Here is a 16,252-nt window from a genome sequence, read left to right as displayed (position 1 = left end):
CCAGTATCAATTAAAACTCATTTCATTCTGTTTTGCTTTCATCGCTGTGCTACAATCCGCAGAGGTCTCCTGCTATCCCTAGAAAAATAACACCCTGGGCGGTTGTCCATATTGCCCATGTCAGAAACCACAACTGAAACATCGCAATTAACGGTATACAACGTTCAACTATGAACACTGTCCAACGGCTCAACAAGAAACCAAGCAGAAGGAGCACCGTGACTGATCTCATCCTCCCTCCCACTGATGTTTGCCACCATGACAGGAGACGAAATCAAGCAATGAGCATGCTCTGTGTTCGTTCAGCTTTTACTTATTCGGCGATTAAATAAACGTGTGTATGTGTTAGCTACTGCAGTGTACACAAGAACAAAGAACGGCTCTCAGTGAGGCTTCAGTCTTTAGGACTTAGTAAAGATCCGTCCAGAAGAATCGGATCGTCCCTGAATGTCATATCACTATATTGCACTTTGGTCACAGCGTTGTCCCATATTTGCGACACCTCAGTCAACACACAATGGTATGAGTGACAACTTTTTTTCATCGCAGATGTAACATGTGTCTCAGTACAGCTAGCTTTGCTAGCATCACGTCCACAGATCTTACCTTTCTTTAAGCTTTCCTTCCAAGTGACGCTAAAAGTTGGACGAAGTCCCCACCGTCTGTGAAAGCGAAGCGCTGCTGGTTTTACATGTCACCATATCTGATGGTTTATCCAGCGCTATTATATTACTGACGATTAGACGGATATCCACCACTGCGCATGTCTGGAGCTCCGCGTGAGAGTAAAGGTGGAGGCGATGGGTGACAACAGACACTAAGTCACGTTATTACTCGGATTTTACGGCGCCACCTTAAGACCCTGAACTTCACATTTTAACGGAAAAAAAGCTCAATGCGACGTGGATGTAACGAGTAACGCGACAGTTTTGTAGAAATGTAGTGAAGTAGAAAGTACAGATACTTACTGTAAAATGTAGTGGAGTAAAAGTAGAAAGTACCCATTATTAAATCTACTTAAGTAAAGTACAGATACACGAAAACTGTACTTAAGTACAGTAACGAAGTACTTGTACTTCGTTACTTCCCACCACTGAGTTTAACACATTTTATTTGCTGTTCAAAAGAAAATCTGGAAATACTTTATTAGAAGGGGTGTGAATAAGACTTACATGACCCTGTCATAAACATGAATAAGTCTTTATGAATAATTATGACTGTTGCCATAAAGTCTCATTTGGTAAATAATGACACTTTCATGCGAAGTTATTATTGCATTATACTTACATTATTCTAAATGTCTTTGTTATGACAACCTGACATTAACCAAAACTCATCATCTGTTATAAATATATAACAATCAGATTTAATAATAATAATGTAAGCCAAACATTGATGCAATTTTTTATTCCCAACACTGCATAGTTACAATATTAATGTAAAAGCAAAAGATAAATGAATAGATTATGTAATAATTTGTAAAACATTTAGCATGATTACTGTGATTAAAATGTTTTAGAGATACTACATGCAAAAGTATCCCTACGAAAATACATTTTAGTTCCATTTTATAGAACAAAATCAGCAAACAACTTCAGGACTGATGGCACGTCACACTTTAAGCTGGAAGAGAAGAAAAAAAACCTATGCTACATTTAAGAACAATTGCAGTCAAATATTTTTTCCACACTGAGACAATATTTTCAACTACGCATATTGACACTATTACTTTAATAAGACTATCGATATGTTTTGGTTTGATGTTGTAATATTTTTACCTTGATTCGCCGCAATATACTCTCTCTCAGCCCGGTCACCTGGGAGAGAATAAGGTAGTGATGAAAGTTAAGTAATAACCTGAGGTCAGTGTGACTCAAAGTGTGTTCTGTGTTTACTGGGCTGGTAGTAGTCATAGAGGGCGATCACTGCTGGTTTGAGGTTCTGCACAGGGATCTGCTGTAGGAGAACCAGGCTGTGGTTCACTGGTACCCCCTTTGTAAGCTAAAAACAAAACAGAAATTTACAGATAATGTAAAGACTACATTATCTGTCATCATGTCTTGTTCTGAGCTGCTGACTGGTCTCACCTTCTGTAAGTACACCACAACATGGCCGTCCTTGTGTTCAACCCGATCCACCAGCTGAGCTCCTTCAAGCTGTGAGGAGAAAACATTCAGCAGCCTTATTATTATCACTGTGAACTCAGGTCAGGTATTCTATCAGCACCAGGTTTAGGTTAAAGTCACTGCTTTAACTCACATTCTTCAAAGACTGAGGGTCAGGGATAAATCCTGAGAGAAAGGCGATATCCAGGATCACCATGTTAGTACTGGCATCTTTTCCATTGTACCTGAAAGACAACAATCATTATGCTGGTGGAGTTAATTTAACTATTTACACAAAAAAATTCTATAGTCGCAAATCCCTTAGATCAGGGGTGTCAAACTCATTTTGGTTTAGGGGCCGCATACAGCTTAATCTGATCTGCAGGGGGCCACACAAGTAAACGCATTGCAAGATTAAATAGAACCAATAAAAGTGGACTTGTTGATTTTTATATTAAACGAATTTCACTTTTACAAAATATATTATGAATAATCTCAGTTTTTAAGAAAGGTATCTGCAATTTCAACAACACTTTTACTCAGTTAAGCATCTATTTAAGTGCATTGTGCATAAGAACTGATCTCAGTGACTGTACAATGTTGCAAAACATTTATTCACAGTTTTTGGAACTTAAAAACACTGTCCTGCATCACAAGACTTAAAATCAATTTTCAACATCTGGGAAGCAATTTGAACAAATTATCTGGCTTCACACATTTGAAATCTTAAGTGTCAGCTGTTTTAAACAGACATTTGATTAAGTACATTTGTTGATGCATAAAATGCATACATATAGAAAAACTTGCATACATAACATGTATGTATGTTAGCATGCACGAGAAATATGAGGTTGCCAGGGCCAAAATAAAAAGCTGGTAAAGCATAGAATCGAACTTGTTTATAGAACCTGAAGCTCAGTGCTGCCATCTGCTGTTAGTTCCGCTGCAGTGTTGCATCATGTTGTGTGTGCTGAATAAAACACAGCGCCCCTCGTGGACAGTATAGGAACTGCAGATTTTCAATTAAACGAAGTATATGTTTTTTCATGAATAATGATAATGCATTTAGACCCCGGGCCGGACTAAATCGTTCGGCAGGCCGGTTCCGGCCCGCGGGCCGTAAGTTTGACACCCCTGCTAGATCATGAACCATATATGCCGATTTCTAATAATTTCACATAATTTTTTGTTATAGTCTTCAGCAGTATATTATCATTATTGTTAATCTTATTTATGTGTTTTTTAGATATTGTTTTTAACACATTAAGATTTTGTGTTAACTTTTGTACCTGATGCTGCGGTTACATCATGATTTCCCCTTTGAATAAAGACTGTTTTTATTCCAATGTATTTATAATATTTTTTAAGTGCATTAATCACTTACTGGGACAGGAGGCTCAGAGTGACTTTAGGCATTTTGCCAGAGGAGTCAGATTGTGGTTTTACCTCCAAACTCAGAGTGGAGGCGTCAGTAGGAGGTGGGGTGTTGTACCGCAGAGAAATCTGAGGAGCAGGTAGCCAAGAAAGGTTGGTTACTTTAGAGAATAAAACAAGATCTAACCAATCAAAAGTCAATAGTTAAATCTATTGAATACAAAGTGTTTTGCAGAAGTGTTCATATCTCTTGAAATCTTTTATACAAACACAAGCGTCAATGTAATTTAAGTGAGATAGAGAAAATGGCCTCCGTCCAACTTGACTTGAGCTACGTCCCACAGAAACTTGAGTAAAATGCTCAAAGTCTCGGTTTGCAAAACTGAAAGAAGGTGGTTTCAATCAGGAGGTTGAATTCAAACACACACCACTTGTCAGATTGTTCTCTTTCACAGTCATGAGCTGCTTTGTGTTGGTCTGTCATGATGCGTTCACTGACCTGCACCGAGGCACATGCAGTCCCCGTCACCTCCAGGCTGTACTTTCCTGTTACATTCTGCAGCATCTTCTCCTGGTACAGCAGTTTGTTGTCTGGGTTCACATCAAACGTCAGCTGACCGTTGGGAGTCTGAACTGTCACTGTGCTGGAACCTTCAGGGCTGAACACCAGACTGGAGTAGAGGGACAGAGCCTGAAGAGCCACCACCGTGTCCTACAACACACAACGTACAAGATGTCCCACCAGAACCATGACAGGAAATAAACACAAAAACATACAGTGAATTTTTGTCTGGTAACAGAATCTAAGCAAAACATGTACCGTTATGTCCAAAATGAGTCAAAACATTCAGTTATCAGTTTCAGCAAGGCATTACATACTTCTAAATATTCTGTAAAATGCTTGTATACGTCAGCAAAATATGTCAAATTCTGTCACACAAAGTAAAAAAAGGCCTTTGCATCAAGATAAATTCTGATTGTTACACCTGAGTGGAGGAGAAGCCACCATATTGGTTCTGTTGGGTCGTCAGCCACCTCACAATGCCTGAGGCGTAACCCAGGTCTTCAGCAGTGGGGGAGGAAGAGAGTTTGGCCAGCAGCACATAGGAGCTGATTTCCACAGACAGAGAGGCGGATGTTTCTGCTGCTGTCTGAGACCAGTGGATGGAGCTCCCTAATAAACAGTCACCCACAAACAAGAAGCATTAATGAAGTCATGGCTATGAACTCTGAATCATTTCCACCAGAACTCACCTTGTTTTATTGCGACTGAGTCGAGGTGCTGCAGGAGGTGATTTCTGGTCTCCATGTCTCCAGCCAGAGTGAAGACGTACGCCAGCAGAGCTGTGGTGTAGGTGTTGCTGAAGGTATTGATGGACTCTCTGAGGCAGGACAGACTCTTCCTGACAACAAGGTCCTTTAACAGAATACAAGAACATAGACATATTTTCAGGTTTAAAGCAACAAGTTATTTTTTGAGGCACAGTTACAATCTTCATCTTCTAGAACCTACACTGTGACATGTGGTGTTTGTAGCACTGGCAGTACTTCACTCCACTCTAGTGGTATTTGGAAGAAATGTAGATTTTTTTTAGTTACATTTTAAGCTAGATTGAAGTGCAGGTATATTTACAAGTAAAAATTTAAAGTCTCGAATGACTGTAATAAACATTTTCTCAAGTCTGTGTTGTCATATCTGCATTGCTTTATGTAATTTTGATAATTTATTGTTTAAAATTCTCGACATTACAAAACAACTTCAGAAACCCAAAGACATATATAAAAAAAAGCTTAGCCTAATTTCATGTTATAGACAGAAATAAAGATATAAATAAAGATTATAAATTTCATAAATAAGTGATTTTAATTGTAATATTATAAATGACAGACTAAAAGTAGTCAAATAAATTTAGGTTCTTTTAGGATTTATTGACTTACATTTGTGGATATTTTCATTTCCAAAAAGGCAGCAGTGATGTAAGCACTAAGTGTGACTTCATCTGACACCCCTCCCTGTGGAGACGAAGCATCACAAAGAGCATGATATTTATTAGTGGATGTTCAAAATACAGGGAAAGAAGCTGTAAAGAAATAAGTTTTTGTTGCAGCAACAACTTTAAAAATAAATTTAACTGTTATTTAAGCAGAACTTGTACCTCTTCAAGTTGGAGGTTTATTTATGGTGTCAAATACACCTGGGAATAACTGACATACCTTCATACTTTTGTGAAAGAGTTTTCCTGACTGTTCAAAACAGCCACTGCTACGTTGTTTTCGTTCCAGCCAAATCTTTGATTGGTCAATCTTTGTTGGGTCGATGTAGACGAAAGATTGAGCTTTGTAAAAAGATCTCAGGACAAAAGCTGTCAGCCTATTAAAGAACAAGATAAGTCAGCATGTACAGAGTAAAGACAGATTCTAGATTTGGAAACTAGATAAAAACCAATAAAAGTAACAGAAAACATGGTGATGGTTCAGTGATGTTCTCACCAGGTGATTCCAGGTCCTGTCCCAAATGTGCTATAAGCACCTTCGCTGTCTTTGTAGTTCAGCTGTCTCTGGTAGCCTAAAGAACAGAAATGTCATGAGATGTACAAAATCTGGATTACAAGCCAAACCTTGGACATACAAGGAGCAAAGTAGCTTCATTCTGATTCTAGAGATGTAGATCGACTCTTTGCTCTCATGGAGCTGTTGAGGGGGTCATAATTGGGTTTATTTTCAGAGTAGGTTAGACCCCAACCCTCGGAGGACCCATGCAGGAACTGACACTCTTGTAATATTAACTGATGAATGAATTTGGGCATCCTAAATATTTGATTCCACTAGCAACATTAGTGGTTCTCAAACTTTTTCTCCTGCGCCCCCCCAGTGGTTTCTAAACATTTTCTGGGCCCCCCTGTCCTTCTCTCTGTCCCTGCCCCTTGGGGGGGGGGGTTCGACTTATTTGGGAGCAAAATTAATGTATGTAGCTGAACATAGACAACAACATCAGTAGCCTACAGGCTACTTGTTAAGCTTAAGCTTAATATTAGCTAGCTAGTCATCCTTTAGCTAACATTACCTGCATCCAACAGCTTTACTCAACTCAGTCGGTCAGTTTGGGGGAAAAACTGTGAAAAGTTCTTTGCGTTTTGCTGCCATGATTATAACACACCTGCGTAGCTCTGCACAGCAGTAGCAGGTCTCCTTCACTTCCGCACAGGTGTAAACCCAGCGCGTCGTAGCGCTCATGTTGCGTTTAAAGGCGGCTCGGAAAAACAGGTTACCAACGGATTAAACAGTTTTAACTGCTGATAAAAGTGACAGAGGACACAGATATGGGAAGTGTGGAAGCCCCTACTGTATCAAATTTACAGGGGAATAACAGAGAGTTGGCCGTTCTAAGGTAAAAACCCAGCGCATACAGCGTTCATGGTTTTTTTTGTTTGTTTGTTGTTTTTTTTTTTCATTCAAACGGCTTCCCGCGCCCCCCCTGCAATGGCACGGCGCCCCCCCCTAAGGGGCGCGCCCCACAGTTTGGGAACCTCTGAGCTACATTATTAGACTTGCCACTGGTTAAGAAGTTAGAAGCCTTTTCCTTAATGGCTGGGGTCAGCTGCTGTGAACTTTGTAGATATTCTAGAATATAGATGTTTGGTGCCAGAAGAGCCATGTTCTGCTCCCCACATCCATAGGGCATCCGCAGCAGGTCATCAATGTTCTTCAGAGCGCGGCCCATAATGTCACCTGTACAGAAATCCACACTCATTTAAACATAACACTGACCTGACTTTAAGAAATGACAGCATTCGTTAAATTAGCTCACCAATCTCATGAAATACCTTGTGCTTTAGATTTCTATCACTTTACACTGACAGTAATCTACATGTAAGTGAGTTTTTTCTGCTTGGGACAAACCGGTTCAGTTTGGATGAGCCACAGTTGGAGACACTAATATTCCTACATATTAGCTTAACATTATTTCGAAAATATATTGTAAAATAAACTCAGAAGTTTTTAAGAAATATTCTGGAAAACAATTTTCTAAACTAAGTTTACCCAGCACCGACACCGTCACACTGGCCGATCCCTCGATCACATTGTCAGGGAGGCGTATCTCTGTTTCTTCTGTCAAAGCTTTATCTGTGCAGACAGAAACAACTATATTAAATAACCTAGATAGAAGTGAAAACAAACACGCCATTAGTCATAAATAGAAAAAAATAGAAAAACAAACAGAAAGACACACTGACCTTTGGGAAACACCAGCCAGTTGTAAGTCTTTGATATTTCAATTCCTTCAGCCTGAGTGAGAGAGACATGAGGAAAACTTCAAGATGAGTTCCAGTTTTAGTTTTATTTACTGAAATTATTTTCAAATCAGGTAAAATGCCAAAAATTGTTCCAATGTCATTTAGTGGTTGTCTTGTTTAATGCCACCAACCTTAACGTTGAGAGAACGTGTGACAACGTCAACACGTCCTCTTTCAGGAACGTTCACAATCTCATTGCCACAAGAAATGTGGGAAGGAACAGCCTCAGCAGTCACAGTCACGTTCACAACTCCTGAAAAACATCATTAGAGATCAAATGTTCAGCTGCTGTAACTTCTAAAGGATAACAAAATGAGGTTGGAGGAGCATGGGAGAAAATTAATGTCCTATGTTTGAATTGTGATCAGTTCTTTCAGCCAGTCACAGGTCAGTAATGTGATCCTCACCTAAGACGGTGGGATTCATGGTCCAGCTGAGGGTCTTCTGCTCGTTGGCACAGAGACAGGATGTGTACTGGTTCCCAGAGAGGGGGGTGAGGCTGTAATCTGAGGAGGGGGCGGCGGTCACTCTAACCTATTCAAGAGAAATATATTGTTTAAATTAGTTCGACAACCAGAGAATCAGAGTTTATAATGTTTTAAAACTGACTCATACTGATTCATACTGTAAATATCTTATTATAATCCAGATACATTTTACACAGTTTGAAAAACCCATAACTTTTAGAGTAATTATATAAGTGCTTCAAATACAACCAAAAAGCAGTCTTACAAAACTTACCATCTGATATTTCAGTAATGTACGCAAAATTATTTAAACATTTTAAGTGAAATGATTTCAGATATGATAAAGTGATAGAACATATCTTCTTTTCCTCTTTATTATGCATTATTTAAATTTATTTATTATTTTAATTTATTGTATTATGTTTTTATTTATAACTTTTTTTTATTTATTTCCTGTTTATTTCTTATCTTTTCACAGTCGTAGAGGAAGCATTGTTCAATGATTTTCTTCCATTTGTTCCATCCACTTAAGGGAAATTACCATGATGCATTTAGTCAGGTAGTTGAAGACGGTTGCCTTCAGCTCAAAATTCTCCCCCCGGATGATGGAGTAGGGCAGGGTGAGCTCCAGGAAGAAAGGCTGGAAGACAGTGAGCTTCTGACGAGGAGCCAAACCAAAACCTTGAGGGGACAAACAGAAAGTCTCCGTCTCCCAGGTGGTGATGGTGTCTGGGACAGTGAGGGACACATTCTTGGTTCCAGAAGATCTGGATCAACAGATACACAATCTGTCAATTCATGAAACACAATTTAATAGTCTAAAGAATTTTAAAACAAAAACTCATTGTTGAGTAAGTAACCATTTGACAGCTTTGTTAAATGATGAAACTACAGTGTGTGATTTAGTAATTATAAATCTGGGTGAACAAAAATCAGATGTGGGATTCTCAAAGTGCCACGTCTATATTATTATCATGTCAGAATAGAAATGTAGAGCAGAATTAAAACATGGCAGATTTTTGTTTACAAATATAATTTCTAAAATATGATTTATTGATTGAGATAAAGACATACTGATAACAGGACATTTTGTTCAGAGCCTAAAAGTGCACATAGATAAAAAAAAAATACATAAAAATAAATTATACCTGCATAGAATAAAAGTAGCTAAATACAATTTTTTGTTTTTAGGATCTAATGATCCCTCTGGCTTACCCAGTTTCCACCAAGTCCCATATCCAAGATTCAGGAAAAAAGGTGCGAACTGTCTTTATGGGTTCTAAGATCTCTTCTGCTTCACCTTCAAAGTCTCCAACTTGTAGGTCTTTTACTACGAACTTGCTATTTAGGGGTCCAGAATCTTTCGTAACTAACACAAGATCTACAGGTTTATTGAATGAAAAGAAGAACAAAGAAAGAAAAGAAAAAGGAGATTAAACAAGACCAGAATGCAATAATGACAGAATTACTTTTTGCAAATATCTGTCATGTCACTATTAACAGACAATAAAGTTGCCATGTATGCATACCATAGTCATGATACACAGTTAACTCAGAAGCCACAATTTTAGAACATTGTAACAATCCGGTAAACATGTTTGTTGCCATCTTCAGTCCCAATGTCTTCATATCCTGTCACACACAGCATGAAAAGGTGAGTTAACAAAGCCTTCATGTGAAATGGGTTGTTCAGTTTTAAGCAACACCGGGACATCAATAGTTCCTTAGAACATAAAAGTTCACAAAGAAGAATATTTTCTCTTTGGACTCACGGGTAAACAATCCATAGGTTCAACAACCTCAGATGGTATTTCTGATACTTTTCTGACAGGCAGCAAATTAAATATCTGAAAAAGAAACACGTTTCAAAGTAATAATCTAGAAACAGATGTTCGCTGAGCAGTTTCAATATGGAAAAATACATTTAAAGCATTCCCTTTCATCTGAAAGATGGAAGAAAAAACCTCCTAATATTTAGGAGTTACCTTCTCTGCATCCAGAGTCTTTCCAGGCTCCTTGATGAGGACACTCTGATCGATGGCACTGACACCGCATAGAGAGTCAGGCTGAGCCGTCAGCTGCAGGTTGGTCTCCTCTCCTGGAACAGCTGATGATGAAGAAAACTCCAGAGAGACCTGAGAACGAGCAGAACAATGGCTGTTGTGTTTTTAATTAAGATATTTTATTTTTAATTAAGATATTTTATTTTTAATTGGAAGATACCAAAAGTCATCACAGTCATTTGTTCTTATTATATTTAATAATTTTCTCTCTCCAGTCTCTCCTTATGTGCTCCCTCTCTTATGCAAATATTTGAAACAAATAGAAGAAAACATGATGACATAAATAGTTTGACATGACTAAGGAGCAGTGTTGTGGTACTCGAGATCGGTCTTGGTCTCGAGTCCGGTCTTAAGACCGTTTTCTGATAGTCTCGGTCTCGTCTCGGACTCGACCGCATTTGGTCTCGGTCTTGTCTCGGTCTCGGGCTCTGAGGACTCGGCATTTTATTTCAAGACCAGTCGAGACCGCAACTGTGAAAATATCACTAAACGTACAGCATACTGTCCTGTTTATTTGTTAACATCTTTCTTTTCAGTGGATGCAAAACGCACCGATTAAAATCCAGGCGACTACTGTTTCTGTTACTCCCCCCTCCCTCCTCCGCTCCCCTCCCCCTCCCCACCTTCCACTCGCGCGCGGCGCTCCAGGACATGCGCAGTGGTTTCCTCTCAGCAGCAGAAAATGTTTGTCTAATCGTCAGTAATATAATAGCGCTGCATAAATAGTAAGAAATCCGATAGCCACAGCTAACTCAGCAGCGCTTCGCTTTCACAGACGGTGGGAACAACGTCTAACTTTTTTCGTCACTTAGAAAAGAAGCTCAAAGAAGGTAAGCTCCGCTAACGTGATGTTAGCAAAGCTAGCTGTACAGAGACACATAAGAATTTGTGATGAAAAAAAGTCACTCACTGCCTGAATTATTGTGCGGAGGTGTTGACTGACTTGTCGCATATATGGGACAACGCTATGTCCAAAAGTCTGCAATATAGTGATGTGACATTCAGAAACAGGACTTCGATTCTTCTCCACGGCTCTTTACTTATTAGATAGGACTGGAGTGTCACTCTCTGAGAGCCGTTGTTCTATCAGATTACCATACATGCAGTGAGTACCATGCCTGCGCATTAAGAAGTCCGATCGTCAGAGGAGTTGTCAGTTCACCATATGCAGCAAGTTATGACGAAAATAAGTCATTAAATTGTTTTCAATGATAACTATATAGATATACATGTGTTGTCATGGTTTCAAAGTGTATTTAAAGCAGGTCTGGCTGCAGCTGGAGTCAGCTACAACGCACGCCCATGTAAAACTCACTTAACCTCTAAGTCAGGATGCCATACAATTGTTAATAAAGTGTATGACGATCTACATCATGATTCTATGTTGCTGGCATACATGCAGTGAGTACCATGCCAGCACATGCGCCTTAAGTCTGACCGTCAGTGGAGTTGTCAGTTCAGCATTCGCAACAAGTTATGACGAAAATAAGTCATTAAATTGTTTATAATATGACATAATATGATAACTAGATAGATATACATGTGTTGTCATGGTTTCAAAGTGTGTTTAAAGCAGGTCTGGCTATAGCTGGATGTCATACAACTGTTAATAACCAAGTGTATGATGATCTACGTCATGATTCTATGTTGCTGATTAAATAAAATCATATGGTAATGACAGCGTATGCATGTCTGAGCTAAGCATACCACTATCTGACAACGTATGCTGATCTGACAGAACACCGTGAGTTCGTGTTAAACCCGTTTTTTGTTCTAGTAATGCTCTGTGTACACTGCATCATTATTTAATTTAATTATGTACGTTGATATTTAAATTAACAAATAACTAAAACACAAGAATGAAAGAGCACGCAGAGCATGCACATTGCTCTTTGATTGTTTTTGTTCAAAGTGGCAGCTGTAATGTCTGCCATGGTGTCAGACTACCTGGCTTCATGTACTGGGATAGAGAGTGAAAACAGTCACGATGAGCACCTTCTGTTTGGTTACTTCTTGCTTGTTGCTCCTTGGTCAGTGTTCATAGTTGAGCGTTATTTACCGTCAGGGCATTTCCTCAATTGCTATGTTTAATGGTGCAACAGTGGTGGTGGTTTCTTACATGAGCAATATGGGCAAATGTCCAGGGTGTTATGTTTTTAGGGATGGCACGAGACCATCACACATTGTAACACAGAAATGGAATATTTAATATTGGTAAAATGTATTAAGTATTTAATATCTAGTTGTTTTTATGGGAATATGGATCTTTCAGATTATTTTGAGAAGCAATTTTGATCATATTTCACATTTTATCATATCATGTAGAGCGCGGTGCTGGTCTTGGTCTTGACTCGGTCTCGACTTTCCTCGGTCTTGGTCTTGACTTGGTCTCGGACCCTAAAAGTCTTGGTCTTGTCTCGGTCTCGATACACTCTGGTCTTGGTCTTGTCTTGGTCTCGGGTTAGGTGGTCTTGAACACAACACTGCTAAGGAGCTTCAAAATCAAGAAAATAAAAACACACACATATATACATATACACACTCTCCTATATGTACATATGCACTTGTAATGTATACATACATAAATACATGTAACCTTGTGGTCGTTTATAAATTTGTGATTTATAATGAAATTCACATTATCGTTATGTTGATACAACATATAGTGACTTGTTTCAAGCCAAACTAAACGGATCACCAAGAGAGTTCTCCATCAGACATCTTTGGTATCGTCATAAATCTATGAGTCTTTTCACAGATTCATCTAAATCCATACTTACCTTATGGTTAAAGCATTTCTCAGTGGAGAAGTCAGTACTTTGACTGATCACCTTCTTGCTGGGTAGGACAGCGTAAACTATAATCTGGACTTCTGGAGCCAAGTCTGGAGACACGTTGAGTTTAAAGGACACCTCACCTTCATTCACTGAAAAATCAGTCCAAATGTTATCCTTGAATTGTTGTCATTGAAACTGAATATTTATAATACCATCAAGTATTTCTTGGCTGTACAAATCTAAAACTTGGTAAGGTTGATATTCCATTTATTCACCTGATTTATTTTCCACCTCAACCAGTATTCGTCCTTGACTGGCAATAGCTCCTCTGGATAAAACCTGTGAAGTTATAGAAAAAAAAAAAAAAAACTTTTTTACTGTATTTCCTCACTAACTGATTGTAGATCTATCCATCTAACCATTCATTGTGCCCTAGTTGTTGCAATGAAATGTCTTTCACTTTTTTAGTTACTACTATGGGTGTGTTTTAAATTCTGATCTGATCAATAATCTAGAATATTAATGTTTTATTTATCATTAACATATTTGTATTGTGACACATTATACAGGTCATTTTTAATTTATCACTTCTAATGGATGGTTTAAGCACAATTTCTCTACTGGCTAATTTCTAAACCTTGACTTAGTCGCTAAGCATACAACTCTGTATGTGTGATTTCTTCTTCTGAAAACAGTAACAATCTGTGTTTTATTTTGTGATACGACTCACCAGGTAAATGAAATCCACAGAGCCTGGAGATTCCTGCACCAAAGTGTACTCAATAAAGATCTCTGTTTCTTTGTCACAGGGAAGTATTGTCTTGCTTTTTATATTCAGGGAGCTGGTTGTTTTAACAGATGGAGGTTGAGACTTTCTAATAGTGTGAGATGCTATCTCAATATGAGGAACTTTATATGTAGAGTAGGATAGTGATGGTAAGGGGCTAACCTGTTAAAAGAAAAAAAATTACAAAGAGCTGATTAAGTAAGATTTCATTTATTCTAGTTTCTTTTGTTCAGATCACACAATCTGTAGCCTGGCCATTTGCTTCCTGTTCAACTCCGCTCGAAAAACATTGCTGCTTCTTTGACTCTCTCCTTGACTCGGATTGTCTCCGGTCGATTTGTGACCGGGCCAAACAGAAGTAGTAGTTGTGAACAATATTGTTGAATTTCTGTGCTGTTTTAGAATTGAGTGTAGTTTTAGCAGAGGAAGAGAAGGAAGTTGTACGTTTGAGCATTCAGTCAGATATTAAATTAACATTAGCAGCCACCTGGTTCAGATCGGATGAGGATGATTGTTTGCACCATAGGCAGTTTCTGATTAGGTTCTTTGCATAGAATTGGCACATTACATACATTATGGGACAACTTTAGCAATTGGGTAACGTTTAAAACCTCAACACAAGCCTTGCCTCCAGGAAGCAATGGTTTCTCAACAGCAGAGAGCCTGGACCCACTGTATGAATCAAAGTGTAGTGCAAATGGGCTGGTTTTTACCAGGCTACACAGAATGGAGCCTTTTGGTCCATTTATTTAAATATGTCAACATATGACACACTGAGTTAAGTCTACAGCTGTGATTTACTTACACGAAGAAAAATATCTCGTCTCAATGCATAAGTTCTGAGCGAGAATGAGGCAAAACCATGGACGTCAGTTGTCAGTTTCTGAAGAACGCGTGGAGGCCAATTATAACCTTTAAACAGGTACAAAGACTGGTGTGACATGGGTGTGTCATTGTAGTGAACAGCTTTGACCTGTTGAAAGTACAATACTGTGTCACTTAAGCTGTGCTTTAATTAGGTGCCAAAAAACAAAGAAATCACAGTGTTACTCTTACCTTTCCCTCCACCACTGAGCCTTGATCATAAACATTTGGAACATCAACAAAAGACAGTTTTCCAATAACATATGAGATTTGAATTTGCTTCACTTGTGAGAGTGATGTACCTAAATATGAAAAGCTCCCATGTAATAACAGTCATGCCTTGCATAATAATATCATCACGGATACAAACTCTTCAATGAGAATAAAGGCACTGTGCAAATAAGACTTACCTGTTCCTTCCTCTTCCACTGTGGCAGTGACATCAAGTTTATGTTCTAATCTTCGTTGACCGCCTCTTGTGAAAATTGACATTTGGAATTCAAAAGTACTACATCCTGTTTTGTCTGCCTATAAGAAAAAAACAAAAGATCATCATATATTTTAAAACATGACTTGATGATATGAACATTTATCAGGAGAAATGACTTTTTCCTCATGATTTCTAAAAGCCAGCAAATGGTAGAAACAGATACAAGCAAAAAACTGAAGGTTCTTTGTAGAAAACCAAGATAAAGACAAAACACGGTTGTAGTTCCTTTCTGATTTTATTAATCAGTGATTGTAAATTACTGTATGCAAGGCATTCGAAAATAATTACTGACCTAACAGGACTTTAGTAGTAAGTTTGAGTAACAAGAACAAAAACCTATAATCAGCCATACCTTCTGTGTCTGAATGTCACAAGGAGTTTCTCTCCTCCGACTCTTGTAATCAACAAAAGGTCGGCACATTTTCACAGTAACACTTCCTGGCACAGGCTGTCCATATGTGTACCTAGTTAAATTAGAACAGATTAAAAAGTCATCCCCAGAAGAATCATTTCAGATAATTTCATTTTAAGATTTGGATTCCGTCTCTATAAAACATTAGTCAGGGATCAATGCATACTTACTTTCCACACACTTTAGCTTCAATTCCTTCTTGCCCAACACTAACTTCTTCTTTTACATTTATTGTTACATCAAATTTGGGCAGAACTAGAGAAAAATACAAGACATTTACATCTAATCCAAAATGGACAGATCTCTCTGGAATTGACTAGAAAACTTACCATACTTCTCCACATTAAAGTTGTGCTGTATTTTATTTTCTCCTGCTGACACAATGATTTTGTAGGATCCTTCCTGGGCCTCAGAGTTTAAGGGGTAGGAGAGCTGCAGTATTTTGCTGTTGGATGTTTCATTGAGCCATTGTCCAATCCTGTTGTTGTTGGGATCCTGTTGAAGAAAAGAAATAAAAAAATAAAAACTGGGCCATATGTTCAATAAGTTTAAAATCATATGAAATTGGAACAAAATTAATATTTCCATTAATGGAAACCAATGGCTCACTTTCACTGC

The 16,252-nt window shown here is 38.3% G+C and overlaps 1 protein-coding gene across 2 annotated transcripts in view; it reads right to left on the bottom strand.

Moving 5' to 3' along the window:
- Positions 1-1,392: 1,392 nt before the first annotated feature.
- Positions 1,393-16,252, bottom strand: part of LOC106930550 (alpha-2-macroglobulin-like) — a 38,190-nt gene continuing 23,330 nt past the window's right edge. Inside the window, exons 6-36 of one of the 2 annotated variants that reach the window (XM_088011691.1) lie at positions 15,964-16,129; positions 15,805-15,889; positions 15,575-15,686; positions 15,143-15,260; positions 14,925-15,034; positions 14,674-14,841; positions 13,812-14,030; positions 13,357-13,420; positions 13,085-13,230; positions 10,227-10,376; positions 10,014-10,088; positions 9,771-9,873; positions 9,457-9,622; positions 8,783-9,008; positions 8,182-8,308; positions 7,906-8,027; positions 7,715-7,766; positions 7,521-7,604; positions 7,032-7,208; positions 5,970-6,045; positions 5,694-5,850; positions 5,418-5,492; positions 4,734-4,896; positions 4,466-4,653; positions 3,979-4,191; positions 3,490-3,608; positions 2,260-2,350; positions 2,088-2,156; positions 1,896-2,001; positions 1,779-1,817; positions 1,393-1,623 (exon numbers count right to left, since the gene is read on the bottom strand). In XM_088011691.1, the coding sequence (XP_087867817.1) occupies positions 1,619-1,623; positions 1,779-1,817; positions 1,896-2,001; positions 2,088-2,156; positions 2,260-2,350; positions 3,490-3,608; positions 3,979-4,191; positions 4,466-4,653; positions 4,734-4,896; positions 5,418-5,492; positions 5,694-5,850; positions 5,970-6,045; positions 7,032-7,208; positions 7,521-7,604; positions 7,715-7,766; positions 7,906-8,027; positions 8,182-8,308; positions 8,783-9,008; positions 9,457-9,622; positions 9,771-9,873; positions 10,014-10,088; positions 10,227-10,376; positions 13,085-13,230; positions 13,357-13,420; positions 13,812-14,030; positions 14,674-14,841; positions 14,925-15,034; positions 15,143-15,260; positions 15,575-15,686; positions 15,805-15,889; positions 15,964-16,129 (3,771 nt within the window). In that variant the 3' untranslated portion in view covers positions 1,393-1,618. The remainder of the gene's footprint in view (positions 1,624-1,778; positions 1,818-1,895; positions 2,002-2,087; positions 2,157-2,259; positions 2,351-3,489; positions 3,609-3,978; positions 4,192-4,465; positions 4,654-4,733; positions 4,897-5,417; positions 5,493-5,693; positions 5,851-5,969; positions 6,046-7,031; positions 7,209-7,520; positions 7,605-7,714; positions 7,767-7,905; positions 8,028-8,181; positions 8,309-8,782; positions 9,009-9,456; positions 9,623-9,770; positions 9,874-10,013; positions 10,089-10,226; positions 10,377-13,084; positions 13,231-13,356; positions 13,421-13,811; positions 14,031-14,673; positions 14,842-14,924; positions 15,035-15,142; positions 15,261-15,574; positions 15,687-15,804; positions 15,890-15,963; positions 16,130-16,252) is intronic. The other variant, XM_088011689.1, reaches the window with a different exon arrangement.

Source organism: Poecilia mexicana, unplaced genomic scaffold (assembly GCF_051168715.1).
Source record: "Poecilia mexicana isolate PSO_F unplaced genomic scaffold, ASM5116871v1 scaffold_13, whole genome shotgun sequence".
Classification (NCBI taxonomy): domain Eukaryota; kingdom Metazoa; phylum Chordata; class Actinopteri; order Cyprinodontiformes; family Poeciliidae; genus Poecilia; species Poecilia mexicana.
The sequence above is the reverse complement of the archived record's forward strand: the minus strand, read 5'-3'. Positions and strand labels throughout refer to the sequence as shown.